We start from the raw sequence: 24022 nt of genomic DNA on the forward strand, positions 1-24022 counted from the left end.
TTCAGACTAAGATGGAATTACACGGGACCCAAATGATAAGGTGTTTGCCAGACTATCCATTTATCCATTGTTTTAAACTTTTTTCAGAAAATATTATCGTTTGCTATAAGTGTCTGTTTGGAATTTCAAGTCATGTGGATTGCCTTTGCTAAGTTAAAATATTCTATGAATAAGTCACCTTTTCCTAGTAATAAAATATATTTACTTTCTTAAGGGTAAAAGGATTATAGATGAAGATGGTGTTGAAAGCATCAATGACATGTTCCATGAAAATGCGATGCTGCAAACAGAAAACAACAACCTGCGTGTTAGAATTAAAGCAATGCAAGAGACTATCGATGCACTGAGAGCCAGAATAACGCAACTTATGAGTGATCAGGCCAACCAAGTGCTAGCCAGAGCAGGTATGCTACGAGTGTGTTGTGTGTAAACTGCTTCGTAAGTTCATTTCTTCCTCAGCACAGGAAGGAAATGGATCTGTTGGAGCAGGTCCAGAGGACAGCCACAAAAATGATCAGAGGGATGGAACGCCTCTCCTACGAAGAAAGGCTGAGAGAGTTGGGGTTGTTCAGCCTTCAGAAGAGAAGGCTCTAGGGAGACCATGTTGCAGCTTTTCAATACTTAAAGGGGACCTATAAGAAGGATGGGGACAAACTTTTTAGCATGGCTTGTTGCAAGAGGTCATGGTTTTAAACTAAAAGAGGGTGTATTTAGACTGGGTATAAGGAAAAAAAAAAATGCGATGGGGGTGGGGAAACAATGGAACAGGTTTCCCAGAGAAATGGTAGAAGCCCATTCCTGGAAACATTCAAGGTCAGGCTGGACAGGGCTCTGAGCAACCTGATCTAGTTGAAGATGTCCCTGCTCACTGCAGGGGGGTTGGACTAGATGACTTTTAAAGATCCCTTCCAACCCAAACCATTTTGTGATTCTGTGAGCTTAAATCAGGTATGTGTTCTTGATTCATGGGTCCCTTAGAATGAAGTGATACCTTTGTAACAGTAATGTAGGACCCGCTTTGGCAAGGATAGGCCCCCATCTGATTCTTTCCTCTGTTTCTGGAGACTTCTATTAATAGAAATAGTTTGGTGCCCTGATTTGACCATTCATTTAGTACTATGAGCTACACAAAATGTGAAATACCACCTTTGGATAGGAATTACTTGTATGCTTAGCTATTAGTGGACTTAAATATTTTGCTTTTGATGAGGACCTAGACACAGATGGGTGAATGTTGGCTTGTTTTTTGCCTCATAGAATAATCAACCAATTGACTTCCAATGACTGCATTATTCTTTTTGTGCACTGTTTGTCAAATTACCTCTGATTTATGATACATGCATTGTTAAAAGGTGCTAATAGGGAAAACAAATGAAATAGAAAAAGTTCCTTGTAATAATCTTGATTGTGTGATGCAGAGGAACCAAAAACTTAATGCATTTTAGGGAGGAAATATATTTTATAAATCAACTAAGATCTAAACATAGCCCATGTGACTGGTTCTCTTTGCTGGTACCTTGTGCCTAGTAGCTGTATTCAGATATTTATATTGTTACTGTCCTTTCTCAATCTTTCTTTTCCCCCACCCCCCTTTTTTCTTTGTCCTTCAAAGGAGAAGGAAATGAAGAAATTAGCAACATGATTCATAATTATATCAAGGAAATTGAAGATCTCAGGTATTTGCATAATATGTATTGTATTTGAACAATTTTTATTAAAAAAAAAAATGTGTGGTGGTTACTTTAGGACAGTGCTCCTTCAGCTTCTAGGACCATCTGGTGTTGCTCTTGGCCACAAAAAATTAAAATGTTAAAAATTAAATTGACAATAGAAATGAAAGTAAGATGTTGCCTAAATAATGATGATAACTTGGTATTGTTGCACAAAGGACAGCAAAACTTGGAACAGTTGTTTTATAACTTCATAACCTCATATATAAATGATAGTACCGAGAAATTACTGTTACATTTTAGTGTTAAAAAAAAAAGCATCTGCTTTCTTTCTTTTTAAATTAAAAAAGTATTAAGTATTTTAGATATTTTTATTTCTCTACTTCTTGAAGGTGTATCACACACAAAAAAAATTATCTGGCTATTCCCAGTTAGTGTTAGAGCTTTTATGTAGCCTTCATGCAATGTGTATATACATATGGTGTATGCAGATATATATCTGTGTGTATATTTATAAAGACATTTATATTTATTCTGTCAGGGGTATATGATATATATACAATCTACATAACCTGTGTAAAATGATCTTGTCAAGGGATTTACTACATGTGCTTTGTGAGACTTCCCTGTGCACTGTGGTTTGTAGGTTTTTCTCTTTTAACTGAAAAATAATACATTGCTGTTACAGATGCTAAAGAGTATACATCTCATGCATTAGCAATACTTGTGATTCCTGGATTCATGGTCTACAATTTTATTTTTTTTTTTAAGAGCAAAATTATTAGAAAGTGAAGCAGTGAATGAAAATCTTCGACGCAACTTGTCAAGAGCTTCAACAAGATCCACATACTTTGGTGGACCATCAGCATTTTCTGCTTCTATGATTTCTTCAGAGAAAGAGACAATGGAAATTCTAGATATAGCCAAGAAAGATCTAGAAAAGCTGAAAAGAAAAGAAAGGAAAAAGAAAAAGAGGTGGTGTATGAATTATAGTGCTATTTGTTTTACCTTTATTAGTAAAGAAGCAGTATTTTTTTAACTGCTGAGACTTTAAAATTAATTCGTTGTTTCTGTGTGGGTTTGGATCCTAAACCGCTGTTTGTTCAAACCCTTTTACACATTGAAGTTATAGGTGTTTTTCTTTTTGCATCTTTTCTTCCAGTGAAGTATGCTTTATTTGTATTTCTCTGTTGCGATGAATTTTACTATATAATCATGCACAACGGTAAAAACACAGGTCCTCTCCATAAATTTTGATATTTAAAAAAATTTTTTAAAAAATGCATCTGAAATTCAACAGACGTTTTCAAAAACAAAAATTGAAAAATTTTTCTACCATATGGCAAAACTGAAACAGCTTTCTGAAGAAAAGATATTTGGAATGAATAGCTGGGAATTCTTTGGTAGCTCTTGGAATGGCTTCTTTTGCTTTATCTTCTGCTTTTATTAATGTTTTTAATTTGAGATTTCCTAATTCTCTGCAACATCATGCTTTGCTGTTTTCTGCTGTCCAACTTCACATCTACTAAAATGCTCATATACATTGATATAAATGCCTGTTCAGACAGCGGTTAGTACAGCAAGGATCTGTTTATGTGCTCCAAGACTTTGATTCTATTGGAGATCTTTCCCTTTTCCTTGAAATTTTCCATACTTCTAATCTATTACTCTTTCTACTAATGGCCCTTCAGACTTCTTCTACAACTTAAGAGTAAAACTAAACCAATATAAGCCTGAAATATAGTTGAAGTATAAAGTAGATTTGATTTAGTGATTACTGTAATTTGAGGTCCTATATCTATAAATCTGATTAGTACACAAACATCTGATACTTGTAGAGAACACTTATTTTAATAACAACTAGATTCTTGCTTTGCGTATAATTTTTCAGGAAATTCTTAAACTTTTATGAGGATTTTTGTCTCATGTTTGTAGGGGTGAGGATGGAAGTATTAAATGAAATCAGCAGAATGTTCTGGCTTTTCTTCAGCCAGACACTTCAATAAGTTCTTTAAATGTAGATGCAAGAACAGAGATTTGATTTTGTGTGTTTCAACACGCTTCAAAATCAAGCATGTGATTTAATACATGCTTAGATAGAGCCCCAGTTGTTAGGCTGGGGCCTTCGTATTAGGTAGCAGACAGGACTGTGAGAGATAAAGATTTCTAGATATACTGAGTAATATCTCTTATTTTAGGAGGTGATCACTTTAAGATAAACATTTGGAAGTTTTACCCTACATACAGTAGTAAAACACATGGTTGTTATTTTTGTTTGTTTGTTTTTTCTGAAAGAAGCTTCTGTATCCAGTGATGCTTGCTCATGTCAGGACAATAATCTTGTGAATGAGATAGCCAAGTGGTCTGATCCAGAAGTAGAAACTACTTACCGTAAACTATTTTTGAGATCAGTTTTCTATCCTAGCATTATAGAATTAGAGAACTATAGAAAAATTTAAGTTGGAAGAGACCTCTTGATGGTCCAGCCTCCATCTTAAAGAGGATCTCGTGTTCTATAGAATGGGATCATACTCCTCAAAGTGCTGGTAAGGTTGGACTCTTTATCTACTGGCCCATCTGCAAACTGCTTTGTAGTAAATATTTATAAATTTCTGGGGTGCATATGTTAGGAGAACAATTCCTTAGAAGTTATGAAATGTAAGAATTTGAAGAATTATGCATATAGCCTGTCAGATTTGTTACCAGCAGAGTGCTTCTATCTAATTAATGAAATGCAAAGTCTGTGTTCAGGATATATCACTGAAAATTTTTATTCTATCGAAGTTTCAGGAACTGGCAGCGGGTATGCTCAGGTATTGCAAAGGGACAATTTACCCTGCAGTTTGGTAGGGATTCTTTGCTCTACTTCTGTCTTCAACAGGCATTTAGCTGCTTTTACTGTACTATTTCTTTTTAGGGCTGATGTTCTTTGGAAGTTGTCTAACTAGCATTTTCCTATTAAAATGGGATCGATAAGCCTAGGTACTAGGTCTGCCCCATCTGCTAGCTTTCTTGATCTGTTTGTTTCCTGGTTGTGGGTCAGTGTATTGAAAGGTGCATAATTTTAAATACATGCAACTTACCTAAATTGCTGTGAGCTAGCCTGAAGACCTAAGACCCAGTTTCTGAATGAGCAGCAGGTATGTACTGCTATATATCTGTAGCCTTTAATAAGCATCTGTCATAAAATTTATTGGAAATAATTTACACACCAGTAATGTTTTGGCTACTGAAATACTGACATGTTTGACTTGGGTGTCCCAAAGTGTGATATACTCACCAGAAGCCCTAGATCAAACCTCACATGTTCCTTTCAATCCTTAATCCTGGTAACCTTTTTTGACTGTTGTATTTTGACTTCCCTAACCTTTATTAAACTAAATTAGTGATAAAACTACATGGGATTCAGCATGTTAGCTCCTAGCTGATACTGAAGGAAGATGGCAGGCAGTATAAGGTGAAAAGGCAGCAAAAGCTCTTGCTCAAAACTTGCTCATAATTGGAACATGAGGAATTTCAGTAGTTGTTGAAATTTAAGCCATCTCCACGCTTATATAAGTCATGCAGACTTTTCTTATACATCCACATTTACTCAAGAGGAAAAAATACAAGTTGAAATACTAACACTTTGTCCATCTCATTGCTCTGATGCATAATTTTTGTTAATTTATTAAAAAATAAAAAGCAATCATTGGCATGTACTTTTTGAATCCCAGAAAAATAAACTGGTTTTCTGCTTTTTATTTAAAAACAAACAACAAAACCACAAACCAAAAAAGAAATACAGTTTGAAGATTTTTATATGAATTATATTCAGAATATGTGTCTTAGAATATTAGTACTAAAAGTTTCTCATTAATATTATATTACAATATGTTATCAACATATATAAAACTAGGGCATTGCTTTTTTTCCTGATACATTCCTGAGAATATATAACTTTGGTTCAATGGCAGTACTTCTTGCAATTTTCATTATTTTCCCTGCCAGTTTTAAGTGGCAAAAGAGGAGAAAGTTTTTTATAGAACTATTTTTTTTTAATTCATATTAGAAATAATTCTCAAAGTGAAATATGTTGTCTATATCTATAATTTCTTCTTTAGTGTAACTTGAATTTACAGTTGTTGACAGTGACAGATTAGTTAACCTATAAATGCTGCTTCTTTGTTTTCTATTTACTTTCCAACTATGCAAAATGTATTGCCTTTTTACTACTTGTTGTCTCTTTATGGTATCTTTTAAAATTTAATTTTAAACTCCACAAGCTCATATATCATTTTTTTACCTTCTTATCACTTTTGCTTTTCACTGTCTGTTTTGTCCTTCATTGGCTTGGCCTTCCAATACTGTACCTCGTGCTTTTGAAGGCTACAGAAACTTGAGGAAAGCAGTCAAGAAGAAAGAAGGTTGGAATATTTTCCAGGTTTTTAATTACCTGTAATTTCAATTAACTGGTTGTCACACATAAAAAGAAGTTGGGCAGATTCATAGATACCTCAAGAGTGGTTCATTTGGCTTTTCAAAATTCTTTCCTGTATTTAGACTTTCAACAAGCATTTTAACTGGAAGAAACCTCTGTTGTGGAATTGAGGTTGACTGGAATTGCACTGTGAGCAAGGTTTTGTGGGGAGGTGGTGCCTTTGAGAATTGCTGTAGAATTAAGTAGATTTCTTTCTTGCATGGCTTGTATGGAATGAAAGGCAGGAAAAAGGCAAAGTAGCACATATGCTATGAAATGTACAGCAGGTAGTATACAACAATAATAACTTTGGCATGTGAGATCAGGAAGGTCTTGGACCTTTACACCTCAGTTAAGTCTGCTGCTTTTATTTTTGAAAGCATGTGACTGAAGCCTTGACCATTCCTTTTGTTCAGTTTCAGACAAAGCAGTAGATGAAGTAGTTATTCATAGAGAGCAGTTGAGGGTCTAAAAAGAGAAATACACTGTCACTAAAAATGAAAGTAAAGGAGCTTTTATTTTTCAGCTGTTTACTTTACTTTGATCCAAGAAAACCCCACTGAACTCATGCAGATGATGTGAATCCACAGATCAGTAGCACAAAAATTAAGCAGTACAGTTCTGCCTGGGAGAGCTGCTGGCTCTCCTTCCTCCTGTCTCTTCCCTTTATTAGGCAGAACACAAATTCTCTGCAGTGGTGAGCTCCATGCTATGTGCAGGCAGAAGGGAAACTGGGGATTTGCCTCAATTTGCATGAAGATTGCAGCTAAGATCTGTTATCATTTAGGCTTATTAGCCAACATAAAAGAGAACATGTTGTGGACTGAGTGAGATGAGTATCTGTGGAAATGAGATTATGTGGCTCAGTGTTCCTTGTCTGGCATTTGTTTTCTGTACAAATCTGGTTAGGCTTTTTACTTGCAGCCTCACCAGCTTCTGTGTGGATTCAGACAGTCCAAGCAAAAGCTTTCTGCCTTGTGCATGGTCAGCTGGAGCTGGATTCAGTTTCATTTGTGATGAGTGGGGCAGAAGGAAAAAGTTAAAAAATCTAACAAAAAATAGTGTGTGCGCAGAAGCACTGTGTCACTTAACTGATAGCTTCAGAGTACAGCTCTGTTTTAAAGGTGGCTTTTAGGTGTCACTTGCCACATCAGTGTCCTGAATCTACTGAACACTTCTTGTCACTGCACTGAGTATTGGATTTGTCTAAGAGTTAGACCTTGAGTCTGAGCTCTTTTTGACATCAGTGGAGGAAGATGTGCATTTCTAGTTACTCTGCCTGAACAGTGACAGCACTGATGTCATAACTTGCCAAACTTTTATGCAGTTGAAGCTAGATCAAGTGGATTCCACATTATGCAATCCTAACCACATGTTTTCGTTATTACCTCCTATGGTGTCTAGCCCTGTTCTATCACAATTTCCCATCTCTTGGGGATGGTTTGGGTTTTGCACTTGTAGTGCTAGAGGGACTGATGTTTGGTCCATGACAATTGGCAGAGCACCATTGATTTTCTGAATTTTACATTTGCATGTGATATCTCAAATGTGCACTTGAAAATGTTAAAACTTGTTCTAGTGTTTAATACACCAAACCTTTAAACCAAAATGAAAAACCCCCTGCTGTAATTTGCATAAGCCATCACTACAGTTCAGCTTACCAAGAGAGGAAAGAATATAGAGATACTTTACTTTTAAATAAGTTTAGAACCATAGTCTGAGAAACAAAAATATAGAAATGTACTAAAATGTGATCTTAATAGCTGGGAAAAGTTTCTTTTTGAGACAGACAATCCTATTGCAAAAATTCATTATTTCTAGACTCTGTTGTATCAGTGCCTATTTGAAGCATTCCCTTGATGTCAAAGTTGATAACTGATCAAAAGAACAGTTAAACAGTATCTTATTTTATCATGTTATAAGGTTTATACATAAATTTTCAGATGATTGTAAGCACACAAGGCTCTGTTACGGCTTGAGAGTGTAATGATATCTATACTGTATGTTGTACTTGCACAAAATGTTCTGTCTTTGTTTGTAAAAGCTATTCTGGGTACACTGCAGCTTCCGTGCAAAATGAGGACTGCTGTAATAGGTGAAGATGCATATTCTGATTGTCTTAGTTTTGCAATATGCCCTAAACCAATCTGCTAATCATTAATATTGTTTTGCAAGCTAAGATTAGGAGTATTTAAGCATTATTTTATTATCTGCAGGAGATTGGGAGTTGTATTTTACCCATGCCCAACACTTGTGCCTTTGTCTAATTACACTTTGTTTTTCATCTTTATTTGTAATTATAACTTACTGGTTTGGGGGATGGGAAGCACATACCATTTCAGTTAGTGACTATTTTGTGTCTGCTCCTCTTCTGCTAGTGTTAAAGAGGATAACACAGATAATGAGCAGGAGAAGAGAGATGAAAAAGGCACTTCGGAGAGAGAGAATAATGAATTGGAAGTAGTAAGTATTTAGAAGTGTTTGGTTTATTTGTTCATTATCTGTTTAAAGAATTATAAGGTTATAGAATGGAAATTAGGAATGGGTCAGGTGAATACTGTGGCTTCACAGCGATAGTCACAAGTGATTTAGGGATGGAAAATGCGGGCATGCTTCAACATCTTTCTATTTTTTACATTTTGTAGGAGGAAATTCAGGAAGTAAGTGATCATGAGGATGAAGATGATGATGATGATGAGGATGAAGATGACATGGAGGTTGTTGAAAGCTCAGATGAATCAGATTCTGACTCTGATGAGAAAGGTGATGTCAGTGCCATATTGTGTAGAATTTTACAGACATTATCTGTCATTCCTTGGGTTTTGGTAGGCAAGATAGTGTGCTGTCAACCCACTGTCCATAATTCTCTGTGGAGCGTGCGTCCAGTGAATTCTTTTTTTGTTATGGTGCTAAAACATGTAATATCCATGTGATCAGGTGTCCCCATACTGGCTTTGAAATTGACCAGAGGCCATCAGATGTATGGTAACACATTGGATATCCTAACTAAGGAAGAAAAGTGTAAAGTTTAAGTACTGGATTATTTTTGTGTCTCAGAACTAATCACCAAGGTGATAGCTCCCATTCAGAGAATGGGTAGAATTTAGTTTTGAAAGGCTCAAAGTCCATCAGTCTTCCTAATTTTCAGAGGCTGTGGCTTTATCTAGGAGCATTAACAGCTGTTTTACATGTGGTATGTAAATTAGGACTGCTAGAGTCAGAGACAGCATCAACAGCAATTCTGTCACCTGAGTTGGGCCAAGTGGGCAAACCAAGTCTGTTGGTTCCTTCTTGTTTAAGAGTCACACAAACCATTAGCAGGAGTTGCAGAACCTGGGGAAAAAAAATCCCCCAAACCTCAACTGACATCGTTATTCTGGAGTACATAATCTTAAGCCAAAAAGGATGTAATTGACTAAAGAAATTAATTAAACTTTTATAAATTTAGTGTGTGGGTTAGTCCTTTTTCCTTACTTTTTCCTCCTACTTTTCTCATTCTCTTCACCATTCTACTTCCATGATTGAGGTGGCTTCTTTCTTCGCAGTATTTTGACTATGTTTTTCTAAGAACTAGAGAAAGGAAAGTCTCCCCTTGGAGTTTGCTAGCAGTCAAATTTTCCTTTTATAATCTGCTGGGTTTATGAATGACAGTTATTCTCCAGCCCTGAGATGTGACTGAAGTCTCACAGCCTGTGCAGCTTTTGTATGAGGAAGGACAGATTGCTGCTGTTGAGATTTAAATGTGAGGAATTACAACATATGGGCAACTATGATCCAATGAGACATCTTTCCTACCTCTTTCCCAGTTCTAGGATGGGAGAGTGTTTAAAGAGGAGAATTTAAAATGAACTGCAGATAGTAGTTTCACTTGCTGCATTGTGCTTTGTGTAGAATTCTCCTATGCACAATTTACCTGTCAGGAAATTGACCCTAACCTAACCCTAACTTGCAAAGCGTATCTCTAGTTATGGGATCTTCACTGTTACTTTAACCAAAACCTTAATTTTTAATTATTCAAATCTTTTTATTTTAGAAAATTACCAAGCTGACTTGGCAAACATCACCTGTGAAATAGCCATTAAGCAGAAACTGATAGATGAGCTAGAGAACAGCCAGCGAAGGTTGCAAACACTGAAAAAACAATATGAAGAGAAATTAATGATGCTACAACATAAGATTCGAGACACTCAGCTTGAAAGAGATCAGGTTCTTCAAAACTTGGGTAAGAAGTACAAAATAATTTAAGTGTAGATGCTATGTAAAATAACAAAATTGAATTCTTTGCTACTTCCCTCACTTCCTTTGTGATAAGGAATTGCAGAAAACAGAAATAGGTTTGTACCCATAATGCCAGTGAATCATACTTTACTCATTCTAGTTTCTACCAGAATTGAGAGATTTTTTTAAAAAAGATACTGCTACTAACAGGTATTTGTCTTGGTTGAATAAGCATTTTCAATTCTCTTGGAGCTCTTATTTCAACATAGTCCTTGAGACAGTTCCTGAATTAAAAGTACTTTTGCACTCCTGCCTCCCTCCTTTCTTTTGATTTGCATAAAAGTAAGAATTAGCAGCAGTGGCCTTGCAGAGCTGTTTTACTGACCAAACCCTTTGGAAGATGTAATTGTTTTGAGGCAAAAAACTAGCTCTGGCTCGGGAAGTCTTAAGCCACAAACAGTTGAACTTTGGGAGAGTACTGGGGGAAGTGTTTTGTTTGTTTCTTTCTATTTAAAAATGTACTATATATGCTTTATAGTTATGTACTTTTTGTGCTTTTGCTGTTCCCTTATTGTTCCTTAGACTTTTCCTTTTAATCAGTGCCAGAAAAGGTATACTAGCCTTGATGGCTCTTGGGACTGTCGTTATGTGTGAATAAGCATTTTTGCATTTGTGTCCTCATGTAATCAGATATTTAGTGAAAAAAAAATCAGAAGGAAAGTGTTAATACTTGGTCTTTTATCCAAGAAGACATACAAAGTGGAAAGTTTGAAGCAGTGCAGGTGACAGGAGCTAGAAACAAATACAGTTGTTCAAAGATATTGCAGATAATGCTAAAGGCAGAGGAAGCAGTCATCTGCTGTGGCTGGCAAAGTGAAAATATCCTGAACAAAAGCAGATTAAGCACTTCTTTTTGCTCTAGGTTCTGTAGAGACCTATTCAGAAGAAAAGGCAAAAAAAATCAAGTCAGAATATGAAAAGAAACTCCAAGCCATGAATAAAGAACTGCAAAGACTTCAAACAGCACAAAAGGAACATGCACGATTGCTTAAAAATCAGTCTCAATATGAAAAGCAACTGAAGAAATTGCAGCAGGAGGTAACAGAGATGAAGAAAACCAAGGTATATTTCAGTATATTGGAGTGTTGTACAATGAGTGTTTACTGAAAAATAGGTTGAAATCTTGTGTGCATTTATCTACCAGATAAGCCTATTATTGCTGTCAGCTGCTCAGAAGTCTGAAAACAGAAAAGTTATGAAGGCTAGGCTATTCCTGGGGAGAAGAGGTGGCTTTTAGGTTTAATGAACAGAAATTACTGTATCAAACATGGAGAAGCCTGCACTGCTTATTAGCTGTTATTCAGCACTGAGTGAAGAAGACACATTAGATGGAGGAGGTAAATTGCTAAAAGCATCTAATATAGTGGAAGATGGCTATTAGAAGAAGAAACTGTGTGAATGGGGGCAGGGAACAGCACTTCAGTGTAAACAGCTTTTCTAAGTGATGATCTCTTTACAGGTTCGCTTGATGAAACAAATGAAAGAAGAGCAGGAGAAAGCTAGAATGACTGAATCTAGAAGAAATAGAGAGATTGCACAGCTTAAAAAGGAGCAACGCAAACGAGAGGTGATTTGACAGATAGACCTTTCTAAGCGCCTATCATTATGATGTGCATCTGCTTGCAGGCACACACCATGTGTAGATACTTGCACTGTGGCAGGCATGTACCTGTATATTTTCACCGGTCAAAGTACACATAATTTGGTCTGACTTCTCTGATAACTTGCTTCCTAGCTTCAGGTGATAAGTGCAACAGAAAATAGAAGGCTTATTGAATATATGTATCACTATTATTTCATTAGTGAATCTTCACAGAACTGTTGCTACCACCTTGCTTGTATGCAAATATTTTTGATAGAGAATTGATATACTGAAACACTTATTTTCATTCTGCACTAGAAAGAACAAGAAACAATTGTGATTTGCCCACTTTACGTCACAACAGTTTTGCAAACTGGTATTGATATGTAAAGGTCTTTTTTTTATATAATACAGTCCTTGTAGCAGATAATAGAAAAAATATGATATGCTGCTTGTGTTTTTTCACAGCATCAGCTCAAGCTTCTGGAAGCTCAGAAAAGAAATCAAGAAGTTATCTTACGTCGCAAAACTGAAGAGGTATTGTGGTAAAACAGTAATGCGTCCTTGAAAGCAGAATGATATTGTAGCTGTAACTTAGAACACAGTTTTGGGGAGAGGTAACTGTGTCTCTGCACTTTGTTTCAGGTTACAGCCCTTCGTCGACAAGTAAGGCCTCTGTCTGATAAAGTGGCAGGAAAAGTAAGTCGAAAGCTGAGCCTGCCTGAGCATCCTATACAGGAGGCAAGTTCTAGCTCATCAGTTGAGCACGATGGTTCAAGAACAGCAGCACAGCAGAAGATGAGAATTCCTGTTGCAAGGGTTCAAGCATTATCTGTAACTGCAACAAATGGAACAGGGTATGGACTAAAACTCTTTCAACTGAAAATTGCATGGACTTTCTAGTAGATAATCTTGTGTTGATACATATTGGAGTAGTTGTTTTTCAAACTGCTGTTGTGTAATGCTCACAAAATGGGCCTTTTACCATTATCAAATGCAATTTGAATTTTGTGGTTTTAAGATGGTGTGGGATAATATAAAATGGCATTAAATAACAAGTCACATTAAGAAACCCCAAAATTTCATAATTCAGTTAATCTCTTAAAGAAGTGCCCTTGGTGGTCCGATGTCTACAGTGTTCTTAAGTACAGAGTAAAACTTGTTGGAAAACACAGTTTAACATGTTAGGTTTATTGGTGATCTTCCATTGTGGTTTGAAGCAGATCCCTGTGTTAAATAGGGAACAACTCTTAGGTGGCATTTGATTTCAATGGTGCATCATACAAGATGCCACAGAGTTTGATATCTGGTTTTCAAATGCAATATATTAGAGTGCAGTGGAGTTCAGGGCTGGGTGCAGGTAGATGTCTGGTGCAATGAAAATCTGCCAGAAACTTTTGAGTTGTCTGTGAAAAATATTCTGGCCTGATAATTTCTACGTCCAAATGTCTATTTGGACTACTTTAAACTTAGCTGTATGTTTCTCTTGAATCCATCACAGAAAGAAGTATCAGCGGAAAGCAGTGACGAGCAGAGTTTACTCCTCAAAGGCAGCCAGAATGAAGTGGCAGTTACTTGAACGCAGAGTGACCGATATCATTATGCAGAGGATGACCATTTCCAATATGGAGGCAGATATGAACAGGTTACTTACGGTGGGTGGTCTACTACACACTGTTGGCTATATTGTCATGTTAAATAGAGCAGTGAATTTACATTTGCTGTAAATGGATTGCTGTGATGGTGGTATAGGCAAAGTCATTGGACTCCATTGCAGTCAATGAAGAAGCTCTAAACAACTTCAGTAAGCATTTGGACCATAGGATTGCCGTGCTTGGTAAGAAGTAAAAAGGATGTAATTAAAATCATGTGCAAATATATTAATATAGTCACACTTATAACTTCTTCCTGTAGAAATCATGATATGTTAATTAAGGTATAACAAAGAAAGGAAAACAAAACAAAAAGGAGCTTAAATGCTCTAAATGTTTACTAATTCCTTTTTATGTAATATTGTATTTTTGGGGAAAATAGCAACGTGAAGAACTTACAAAAAGAAGAGAAAAGCTTTCAAAGAAAAGAGAGAAGCTCATCAAGGATGGAGGTGGCAGCGAAGCAGATAGAAATGTCCAAAACATAAATGAAGAGATGGAATCACTAACTGCGAATATAGACTACATTAATGACAGCATTTCTGACTGCCAAGCAAACATTATGCAAATGGAAGAAGCAAAGGTAGGTCAAATATTAATGCGAAAATGGAGACAAGAAAAAACAACTCTGTTAGCCTTGAAAATGTTCTCATTTAGAAGTGAATTTTGTTGTACAACTGAACTTTCAGATCTGAGTTTTAGTGTCAATAGTGTCATGCAAGTTAAAATTGCAAAACGTTTAAATATCAAATTTGATGCTTTCTATTCTGCTGGCATTAAAATAATATAACTCTTGGGACTGAAGGCTAACAGCTTCTGTCATCTTCCTGCAGCTCTTGATATGCTTCCACTCCTTTGTACTGTTTTTGTATACTTTAAATATTTAATTTAAGTATTTTTGTATGTAAGAATTTTATATAAATTCTTTATGTTGCGTTTTAGTGTATTTTCAATTATGGAACAGTGGCTTTTCGTAACTAAAGAGCTTTTTCAGGCCAAGTTGCTTGTTTAGGGTTGACTTTTCAAATAGTAATTTAGTAAAGGGAAATTGTCTGTTACGATTGATGTAGAAATTTGAATGATACCAAAAGCAGTGAAATCCAAATGTGAAAACTCATATAATGTGCATCTTACCTTACATGATCTAGCAGGAAGAATCCACCACATAGAATCTCCTAGGTACAGTCTCCTAGGTCTCCAGCATAAAGTCTGAACTGTAATACTTACCAATATTTTTATATGGCACTGCTTGAGTTCTTCCTCTCCCACCTTGGGCTAATCTGTGCTTTGATGCATGTTACATCACTGCCAGCTTTTACTATTTTGCTCATATTAGGCTTTCTTGAATTTTGGACAGCGTGGTGCAAAAGGTTACAAGACTTTATGAGTAAATAAGCAGTGAACGTAAAAGGCTTAATAATTCTTGAGGGTACCAGGGTGGTTAATACTGACTGAGAATAATTGGAAGAAAAATGAGCAAAAGTCTAGAAAGAGAAGTCTTCAAATGCATGAAGGCTGCAGAGAACGAAGAAATGCAGCACTTCTGCATCCACTGTGAATAGCTTAGCTTGTAGAAAGAAGGGGTCCGAGTTGGAGGTTGGTAAGAGCTTTCTAATAGGAAAGGAACTGAAGCACTAGAAGAGACTGGGAAGGCTGCAGTCTGTACTGTGGGATGCTTTTTATAATTATTGTAATGAAGTAAAAATGCATTTTTCACTGTCTGACTGTTTTGGTTGTTGCACACTTAGGAAGAAGGAGAGACCTTGGATGTAACAGCAGTGATTAATGCTTGCACTTTGACAGAAGCTCGATATTTGCTTGATCACTTCCTCACAATGGGTATCAATAAGGTAATGCATTAAATGAAGTGTGTTTGCTAGGCCTATGCCATGTACCAGGAGCAGAGCTGTGCTGACATAGAGACTAACTCATGTGAATTTATACCTATGAGAAGTAAGTCAGACAAAACAAAGCTGGTCAGTGCTAGTCTCACGCTGGTTTTCAGTGTGAAGGCTCTTGAGATCCATTGTCCCCTTCAATCCTTTGTCTGTTTTTCCACCCCCAGTAAAGCCTACTTCACTAATTACCTCATCTTATTCTTATAAGAGCACTAGCGTTTTTTAATCAAATAAATAATGTCTTTATATGTTTTTCAACAAGCACCAGAACACTCAGGATCTTTTTTTAAAGACTGACTCAGCCACTTCCTTAAAAATATGAGCCTTTAAAATATATTGATGTGTGGCATACTTTAGTCGGAATTCCGAGTAGAGCAATGTGGGCTTTTTTCTGAAAGCCTTGGGGAGTAATATTTTCAAAATTAGTATATGACAGTTTATAACCCTGTTCACAGGGTTTTACAGACAGTATTATATGCTCTTGCTGCTGCTTTTCTTTCTGTTTGGAAGCCATACTCAATGTCATTGAATTCAACAAAAGATTTCAAGGCTATTGAAACGGGCTTTGGGTCAGTTCCACTGACCAATTCTCTGTTCTTTTTTTTTTTGCATTCTTGATTCATCACTATGCAGGTAATAAAAAAAGTTTGTGGTGGTGTTTGGTGGTTTTTCTTTTTCTTTTTTTTTTATTTTTTTAATAAAAGGAAAAGAAAATTCCCACAATCACATTGGCTTGTGCAAATTTCAGTCTTTTGAATTTTTTTTAGCCCTTGGGTGTGTTGAATGGATATCTGTTTCCTTACAGCAGATTTAACATGAAAGAAGTGCCTCTGACTTACTCTATTAACAAATTCTCCTTATCATAATAAAAAGCTCCATTATGTGAACATATATTTCCTCTTTCTGATAAGTAGTTCTTGTGTAGAAAAACTGAAGGTACATTTTCTTGCAAAACTGGTCATTGCCCACATGCAACGTGTCTATTGATATATTGGTTTAGTTCATTATAAAATCAGAATCTAATGAGTAAGTCGATAGTACTACACTTCTTTCTCAAGTGTGAGCACTCAAAGTCCTCTGTTACCCTATGAGTCTTTGAGAAGATGTGTTGTACCTTCATTTTTCCTTGCTGTTTCTTCTAGTCGGAAACCATTCTCTTTAAATTTCCCTGGCTACATTTTCTACAACTAAAAAATTCCCCCTAATCCATGGGTCTAGGAAAGTTCCCTTAGAATGGATTGTCTTAAATTAGGCCATGAGATTTTTCAGCAGAAACTGAAAGTTCAGAGTGATTCTGCAGGAAAGATGACAGTTCTGTTGTTTTGTTATAGAGTATAATATGTAATAATTAAAGTACCTACTTGTGAAAAATTGAGGTGTGATTTTTCAGATGCTTGCTGCTCTTTAATAAATGCAAAGACTATGAATTGTACTTGGGAGTTACATCGAACTTGGCCACTAGATGCATATTTGCAAGAGAAAGTCTGAGTAATACAAGTTAAAGGACTGCTTAATGAGTCTCTTAAGGGCCTTTACTTGACACCTGATCTTTAAAATGTGAGAGAAAGGTTACAACGCACAAGTTATTTGTATTTGTAGTCTTTAAAAAGTTTTGTCAATTCTCATTTGGTAACAAAAGAATTGTGATAAAGCATTTGTCATCTTTCTCTCTCTCTCCTAGGGTCTCCAAGCAGCTCAGAAAGAAGCTCAGATCAAAGTTCTTGAGGGACGCCTTAAGCAGACAGAAATTACTAGTGCTACTCAAAACCAACTGCTGTTTCATATGCTGAAAGAAAAAGCTGAGTTAAATCCTGAACTTGATGCTTTGCTGGGTCATGCTTTGCAAGGTAACTTTGTCATTTTGTATTCTGAATAGCTGCATGTCATGTTTGCCTTTCATGCATGCTGTACTGGGCATTCTAGGCTATTTCTTTTTGGAATAGATGCTGTATTTTAACATCTTGTACTTAAATTCTATTTTACAATTGCTGTGCATGTATGTAATTTTTAAGTATATCCCCTTGGCAGTGCAATTTAGGAAATGAAGGTTTTTTAATTATTGAGACATCTTAAATTCAAGTGATCTGCTTATAATTTTTACAAAAGACTATTTAGAATTTGGTATGATTTTAACTTCTGAATGTGAAATTCTAAATATGCAATCCTGTTCAATCATCATATGTTAGTGATTTTGAAAGTGGCATTGTATTTCTGTTACGGCATCTATTCTACTTCTCATGATATTATATGAAGAGAAAATTTAGAATACATTTGGGTACTTTTGTTTTATTCCTTTTTATAAATGGATATGTTTTGATTGGAGTGTTGCTTTTGTTTCCTTGTTGCTGTTATTTATACAGACCTAGATAGCATACCACTAGGTAAGTATGTTTAGCTTTCTGTGTACTGTACGGCTGCATGAGTTACTAATTCATTCATGTTCACTAACTGGTGCATCTTAGAATTTGTGAGTGTGTGAAGTGTGCATGAACTATTCTGTAAGTATACTCATTATCATGAGCTTACAGAGCATTTCTTTCTTTCTGAAACCACCCATAGACCTCACGTTAGATTTGCCAGATAAGAAGTGAACACAGTAAGCAGAGCTGTATTTCAAATTTATGACTTGCTGTTTATGAACATATAGTATGTTCAGGCTACATAAAGCTATTTCATTATATACAACTGCTGTAGTTGTGACAAATTCTGCTAATATTTTTAGATCTGAAAAAAAGTAATTCTTAACATGCAGGTAATTTGTAACCTTTTTCAGATAGCTCATTTTGTAATGTAAATATTGTAGAGGATGCAGATTATATCTCAATTTTTCAATTGGGTTTAGTTACTGACTTCACTGACTTTGAGGAGATGAGTCTTCTGTGGTTGGTGCTTTTAAATGATTCCCAAATAAATTATGCTTTTCTCCCCTCCCTTGCTCCTAGCCACCAAATCGGCTATGTTTGAAACTTGAAAAAATATTCCTGATGTCAGTAACAATTCCTTTTGTATTGTCTTATTACTTCTAATCCCGTTATGCTGTCCTGTGCTAATTTGCATAGGCATCTGAAACATTTCAAAAGTACAAGAGTGCTTGACAGCATATAGATCATTGTCTGATGTAAGCTGGTGACAACTTTGCCAGCTTCACGTGCCCTGACACACCTGAAGATCTGTGTCAGGGCATTTTGCTGCATATGGCCAGTATTTGTTCAGGATCCTCAGTGTTAATGTTAGTTAGTATCATAGTGTATCTGAAATAGACCCTTAATATGTGTGCATGTGTATGTGCTCACCCCTGTTGGAGTAAGAGCAGTGTTAGGAAGTTAGCATTGCATTTTCTTTTAGCTCTGGACAGGCTTTTACTTATTAACAACATCTGGAGCAGTGGAAAGATACTCGTTAAATACACTGAAACAGTAGCTCTATCATCAAAATTTTTTAGGTATTATCTCATTAAAGAAGCTTTTTAACACTTTGCAAGCATGAACCAAGGCTTTTAAAATACCTGTGCCACTCAGGACTGTGCTAACACTTTGTAGGAAGGAAACTTCACTGTGGCTGTATCTCGCTTGAATATGCCATGCTAACCTCAGTTCACACTGAAATCCAAACTGTTGATAGTCTGTGTTTTGTGGATCACTAGTGGCTAAACCTTTTGAGCTGCAGGGAGTTCAGACACCGTTATAGTGAGACTTTGGGGCTGGGACTGCCAGCTGGTCAGCAGGGACTCTGTTGGTGCAGGGGCTCCCTGGTAACGTAACACGATTCCCAGGGGTGGAAGCGTGGGTGACAGCAGATCCTGAGACTAACTTCACCAGGCTGCTCGACAGCTCAGTGGCAGTATCCAGCCAGCCCCATCCCAAGTAGAGAGGTTGCACTTCTAGGGTGCTTGTGAGCCCTTGATGCCTACTTTCAGCTCAGATATATCGAAAGTTGTTAGCCATTTGAATACACTTGACTTAAAGAAGTTTGGGCATTCCCCAGTGTAGCTGTGCACCTACATTCAAGTGTAGACTTAAGAAAAGGGTTCAGTCTGCAGCAAAGTACATCACAGACTCGGCTTTTGACCCTCAGAATGGCTTTTGAAAGCACACCTGCCTTGTGTGTGGATGAGCCAGCTGCCATGTGCTATCCCATCTGCTCTTGTGAAGAGCTAACATGACCACAAAGTTGAGTCCTGAAGTGTTGCTGGAGTGACTCCTTTCTGAAGAATTGTAGGAACTACTTTCCTCTCCACCTGTGAGGTCATGGATGTCACTCACAGCCATGTATGTGCAAATCTTGAGAAGGCTGATCAAATGTTTTCCTCTGGATGAACTGTGCTAGTGCACTGCATTGTACTGGTACTGTCCAGTTGCCTCTACATGACAATGAAGACAAGTCATCAGAAAAGCTCTCCACTGTTCTTCAATCATTGATTTATTAGCAGTCATCTCAGCTACTCCTTGCAAGCAGTACTGTCTTTACTAACTTTATTGCTCCTTTTATCTCTTCTTGCTCCGGACTTCTTGCAGAATCTTGGTCTTCTGCCTCTTCTCATTTCTTCTTGTTGATTCTGTGTGCTGGTTTCTACCTAGAGGCTTCCTGCAGTCTTCCTGTGCTGAACTACAGACAAACTGAAGAAAAAAACAATACATGTCAGGTCACATGAATATGAGCCTACAAATGAAATCCCATCTTTTGTGCCTTTCCCACACTTTCTACTTTTTTTCCTATAAAAACTGGTCACAGGGTCTTTGAGAAGGGGATGAAGTAACATCACCCTAATATGAATCTTCTGTTTGAAAAAAAGTATTCATTTTGTTGATGCCACTTGTGTGCCTTGCTAGGAGGAGCAGTATTCTAGATCCCCTCTTCTGCAGAAAGACATAGAATAATAACAGGTAGAGAAAAGGTTTAATGTGGGCTCAAATCCAGGATGGAACAAAAAAGTTCGGAGTGTTATTTCTGTGACTCTGCTTTCTTTATAATATTGTTGTATTTCTGGTAAGTGAGGTTACAGTGTTAAAACTGATGTAGCAGTTGAGTACCTCCTGAAGTGCATTGTTGATGTTGGTGCTAGATTGATGTATGGTTTTGGCTTTTTCAGGAAACGTTTTTAAATGTAGCATACACAGGAAGGCAGCATTTTCTTTTTCTTCATTCTTTCTAAGGATTCAGCTGGAGACTATACATCTTTCCTTCCTTTCTCCAAAGCATGAACTTGCACTTAAAAAACATATATGTGGACAAACCTATTTTAATATGCATACCAAATGTATTGGTTCTATGCATTATAAATAGTATCAGCTTTCTGGCAGAAATTAAGTAAATAAACTTAAAAGCATCTCTAATAATAAAAATGACATGTAATGTCACTAGAAGATTACGTAACTCTTTAATTTCATGAGTATATTAAAAAATAAAGGACTTGACTTGCAGGAATGTATTACCTATGTTCTTAAACCATGCTTAAAATGTATTATTAGAATAATATGCAAGTTAGGGGGTTTGGTTTCCCAACAGTTTGGAATTGATTGTACATATGCCCTGGAATGGTTGTCTCAGCTTGATGTTTTGCACTGTTTGCATGCAGTCATGTTAATCTGATGTTTGACAATGTTAATGTGTGACATGCATGCTGATTTTGTCTTTTGTGGACAGGTTTGTGTACCCATATTACTTCAGGAGCATTTCTATTGAACAGCTTCGTTTTACAATTAACTTCAATACAATTAATCTATTTTTAGAAAGCAGTTCTATACTATTAAATGGTGGCACCATCCTGTTTTGGAACCTAAATGCTTGTATACTAATAAAGTGCTTGCTTCTTGTCAGCCCAAATGGTGCCATTCTATATAAGCTGAGACTGAGCTTCAGCTCACTTGCTAGTTAAAAATATATTTTTTTTTCATTAGGCCTTTTTTCATGTCTTGGAGCACGAAGATTACAAAAAAAAGAGGAAGAGACTTCCTTACTGTTGATTGATTTACATCCTGTCTCTTCCATGTCTTGCAGTTAATTTCCTTTGCTTTATCTTCTTTCTTCCAGATTTTCTTCTTGAATTTATTTTTCTGTCATCCCTGTTGCTCTGCTATAATAAATAGAGGACCACATTTGCCACAGTATGCCTAGGTGTATGATTTATTTAGATGGTATGAAAAAACCAGTTTAGGTACCAAGAAGATTAAATGGGGTCTGGCTAGCAAATAGTAAAGATATTTTGAAAATCCCTGCCTTTTGTATGCTGTTCATCTACATTCAACATTGTCTGAGCTGTTTTGTATAGCACTTAAAACCTGCACATCCTATTGTAGATGGACAGACTAACATTATTCTTTTGGAAATTTTCTAGAAAATTTGGAAGATAGTACTGATGAGGATGCCCCATTGCACAGTCCTGGGACAGAAGGAAGGTAAGAAATCTTTGTTAACAGGAAACTGGATCTGGTTCTAGAAAGATTACTGTAATTTCCTCTTCTTTGTAATGCATCATGTATCCATTAGAAGATGCCTCTGACATTGTTTTGTTCTATTTTGCCCACTATTTCAGTAGAAAGAAGAATCAAATAAAAATACACATTCTGCAAAAACATGGCTATTTTTCTAACTGTGATACAATTTTCTTTCAGTTCATTATCTTCAGATCTTTTGAAGCTTTGTGGTGAAGTCAAACCCAAAAGCAAGGTAGGCTGTACAATGATGACAATAATAATTCATACGTTAATGGCACTTTCTGGGGAATGATTTTGCTTTGCTCCAGAAACATTAATGAACAAAGATATGCAAAAGGTGAACTAATGTACCATTCATGTGCTTTGTATGTAATATGCTTTTCTGTGATACTCCTCTGAGAAGTAATGATAAAAATGAACCCTTTTTTTTTTTTTTCCTTTCAACATGTTTGTGTTTGAATTTTTGTAGTTTCAGAAAAAGATACATTCTTCCAGTTTCTCGCACTCCAAACTGGAGTAGATTTGCAGTTTAGTATTAATGAGGCTACATTTTAATGTTAATGCCAGTGGAAACTGTGAACATGCTTATTGTTTGCGATTTGCTTCTGTGGTCATAGAAATATAAAGGAAGTTTGTAAAATAAATAGAAGTTTGACCTTCAGGCTCTTAATTACAGTTGTCATTGGAGGAAAATATCTACACTGGCTGCAGTTTAATATTAATGGCAGTGGGAACTGGAAACATGCAAACTGATTGTGACTTTGCTCCTGTGCTCACAGCAGCATAAACCAAGTTTGCAAAGTAAATAGAAGCTTAGCCTTCACTCTTCTAACTACAGTTGGCTTTGGAGGAAAATATCTAGGTTGGCTATTGCATTATTGGTAGTGTTCACTGGTGTGCAGCTCTTTGGGAAGGTAAGCTGAGTGAGTTTGGTCTGAAAATGTTGACATAAAATAAACATGTCATTTTTGTAATGGCTCTGTTCAGACCAGACCTTTGTGTTCCCCAGTGGCCTTTCTTTCCCTGAGGAACAGATCTTAATTTCACAGCATTGTCACACCTAACATGTGTGATTAGCCTTTTAGGAATGACTGTGTTACACAAAGCTTGGCTCCTTTGTGGGTTTTTCTGTTTTTTTCCAAATTGTTGAAAAGCTGAGCGAATCTTAATTCAGGTGGGCTTGAACTACTTTTGAAGTGACGTTAAGTAAGAAGCAGAGTTTTTGTATCAGAAGAAACATCGGTATAAGAAATCACGACAATGTAATTGTAGCTATTTAAATTCACACTTTGCTTTATTCCTCTCTGCTTTATAACATTTAATTTGGACAAGCCTTAGGAGAGTAATATTGTACTCCTGTAGTATTGACAGACACTTGTAGTTAGTTAACAGGATATCCTTGGAAACCAGTTGTCAAATCACTGTTTCACGCTGTTGAATTTGACCTGCCTTCTCTGAAATCATTGCCAAAAAGTAGAGGTGAGCTCCTTGATTTGGTTTCCAAAAGTAGTTGCCAAGTGAATTAAGGGGGATGCTAGTTACCAGCTAATGATAAGCTTGAATGTAGCACTCTTGACACATACCATGAAATGTTTAAGTTACAACTTGGTTTTTATTTGTCTCCAGGCCCGCCGAAGGACCACTACCCAGATGGAATTGCTGTACGCAGACAGCAGCGATTTAGTCTCTGATATCAGTGCTGCAGACTCTGCTTTGTCTGGTTCTCTTTCATCAGTTGCAGAAACCCAAGAAAGTGGGATGGCTGCTGACACAAATGATACTTCTGCTAGGGACAGAGAGTTTATTCCCCCACCATCTGGCTTACCTTCTAAGATAGGCAGCATGTAAGTTTGGCCATGCTGTACTAATTATCTTTCGCTTTTAAAAAACATATGTTGCTCTTGTTAGGCTCAACAAGAGCAAGTGCAGAGTCCTTCACCTGGGGAAGAATAACTGCATGCACCAGTACAGGTTAGGGGCTGACCTGCTGGAGAGAAGCACTGCAGAAAAGGACCTGAGTGTCTTGGTGGACAGCAGGCTGGCCATGAG

General features: G+C 36.6%; 1 protein-coding gene across 1 annotated transcript in view; it reads left to right on the forward strand.

Annotated features, from left to right (window-relative positions):
* LOC104526346 (kinesin-like protein KIF21A) overlaps positions 1–23821 on the forward strand; it is a 46246-nt gene extending 22425 nt beyond the window's left edge. Inside the window, 19 exon segments of the mRNA XM_010169779.2 lie at positions 215–404; positions 1613–1676; positions 2442–2645; positions 6038–6076; positions 8508–8592; positions 8775–8892; positions 10163–10351; positions 11270–11469; positions 11867–11974; positions 12458–12526; positions 12635–12846; positions 13491–13644; positions 14024–14224; positions 15390–15491; positions 17221–17386; positions 17900–17920; positions 21874–21934; positions 22151–22205; positions 23600–23821. Of these exon segments, the coding sequence (XP_010168081.2) occupies positions 215–404; positions 1613–1676; positions 2442–2645; positions 6038–6076; positions 8508–8592; positions 8775–8892; positions 10163–10351; positions 11270–11469; positions 11867–11974; positions 12458–12526; positions 12635–12846; positions 13491–13644; positions 14024–14224; positions 15390–15491; positions 17221–17386; positions 17900–17920; positions 21874–21934; positions 22151–22205; positions 23600–23821 (2460 nt within the window).
* The last annotated feature ends 201 nt before the right edge of the window (positions 23822–24022 follow it).

The sequence above is a fragment of the Antrostomus carolinensis genome, unplaced genomic scaffold (genome assembly GCF_000700745.2).
Source record: "Antrostomus carolinensis isolate BGI_N321 unplaced genomic scaffold, ASM70074v2 scaffold6416, whole genome shotgun sequence".
In the NCBI taxonomy this organism is placed as follows: Eukaryota; Metazoa; Chordata; class Aves; order Caprimulgiformes; family Caprimulgidae; genus Antrostomus; species Antrostomus carolinensis.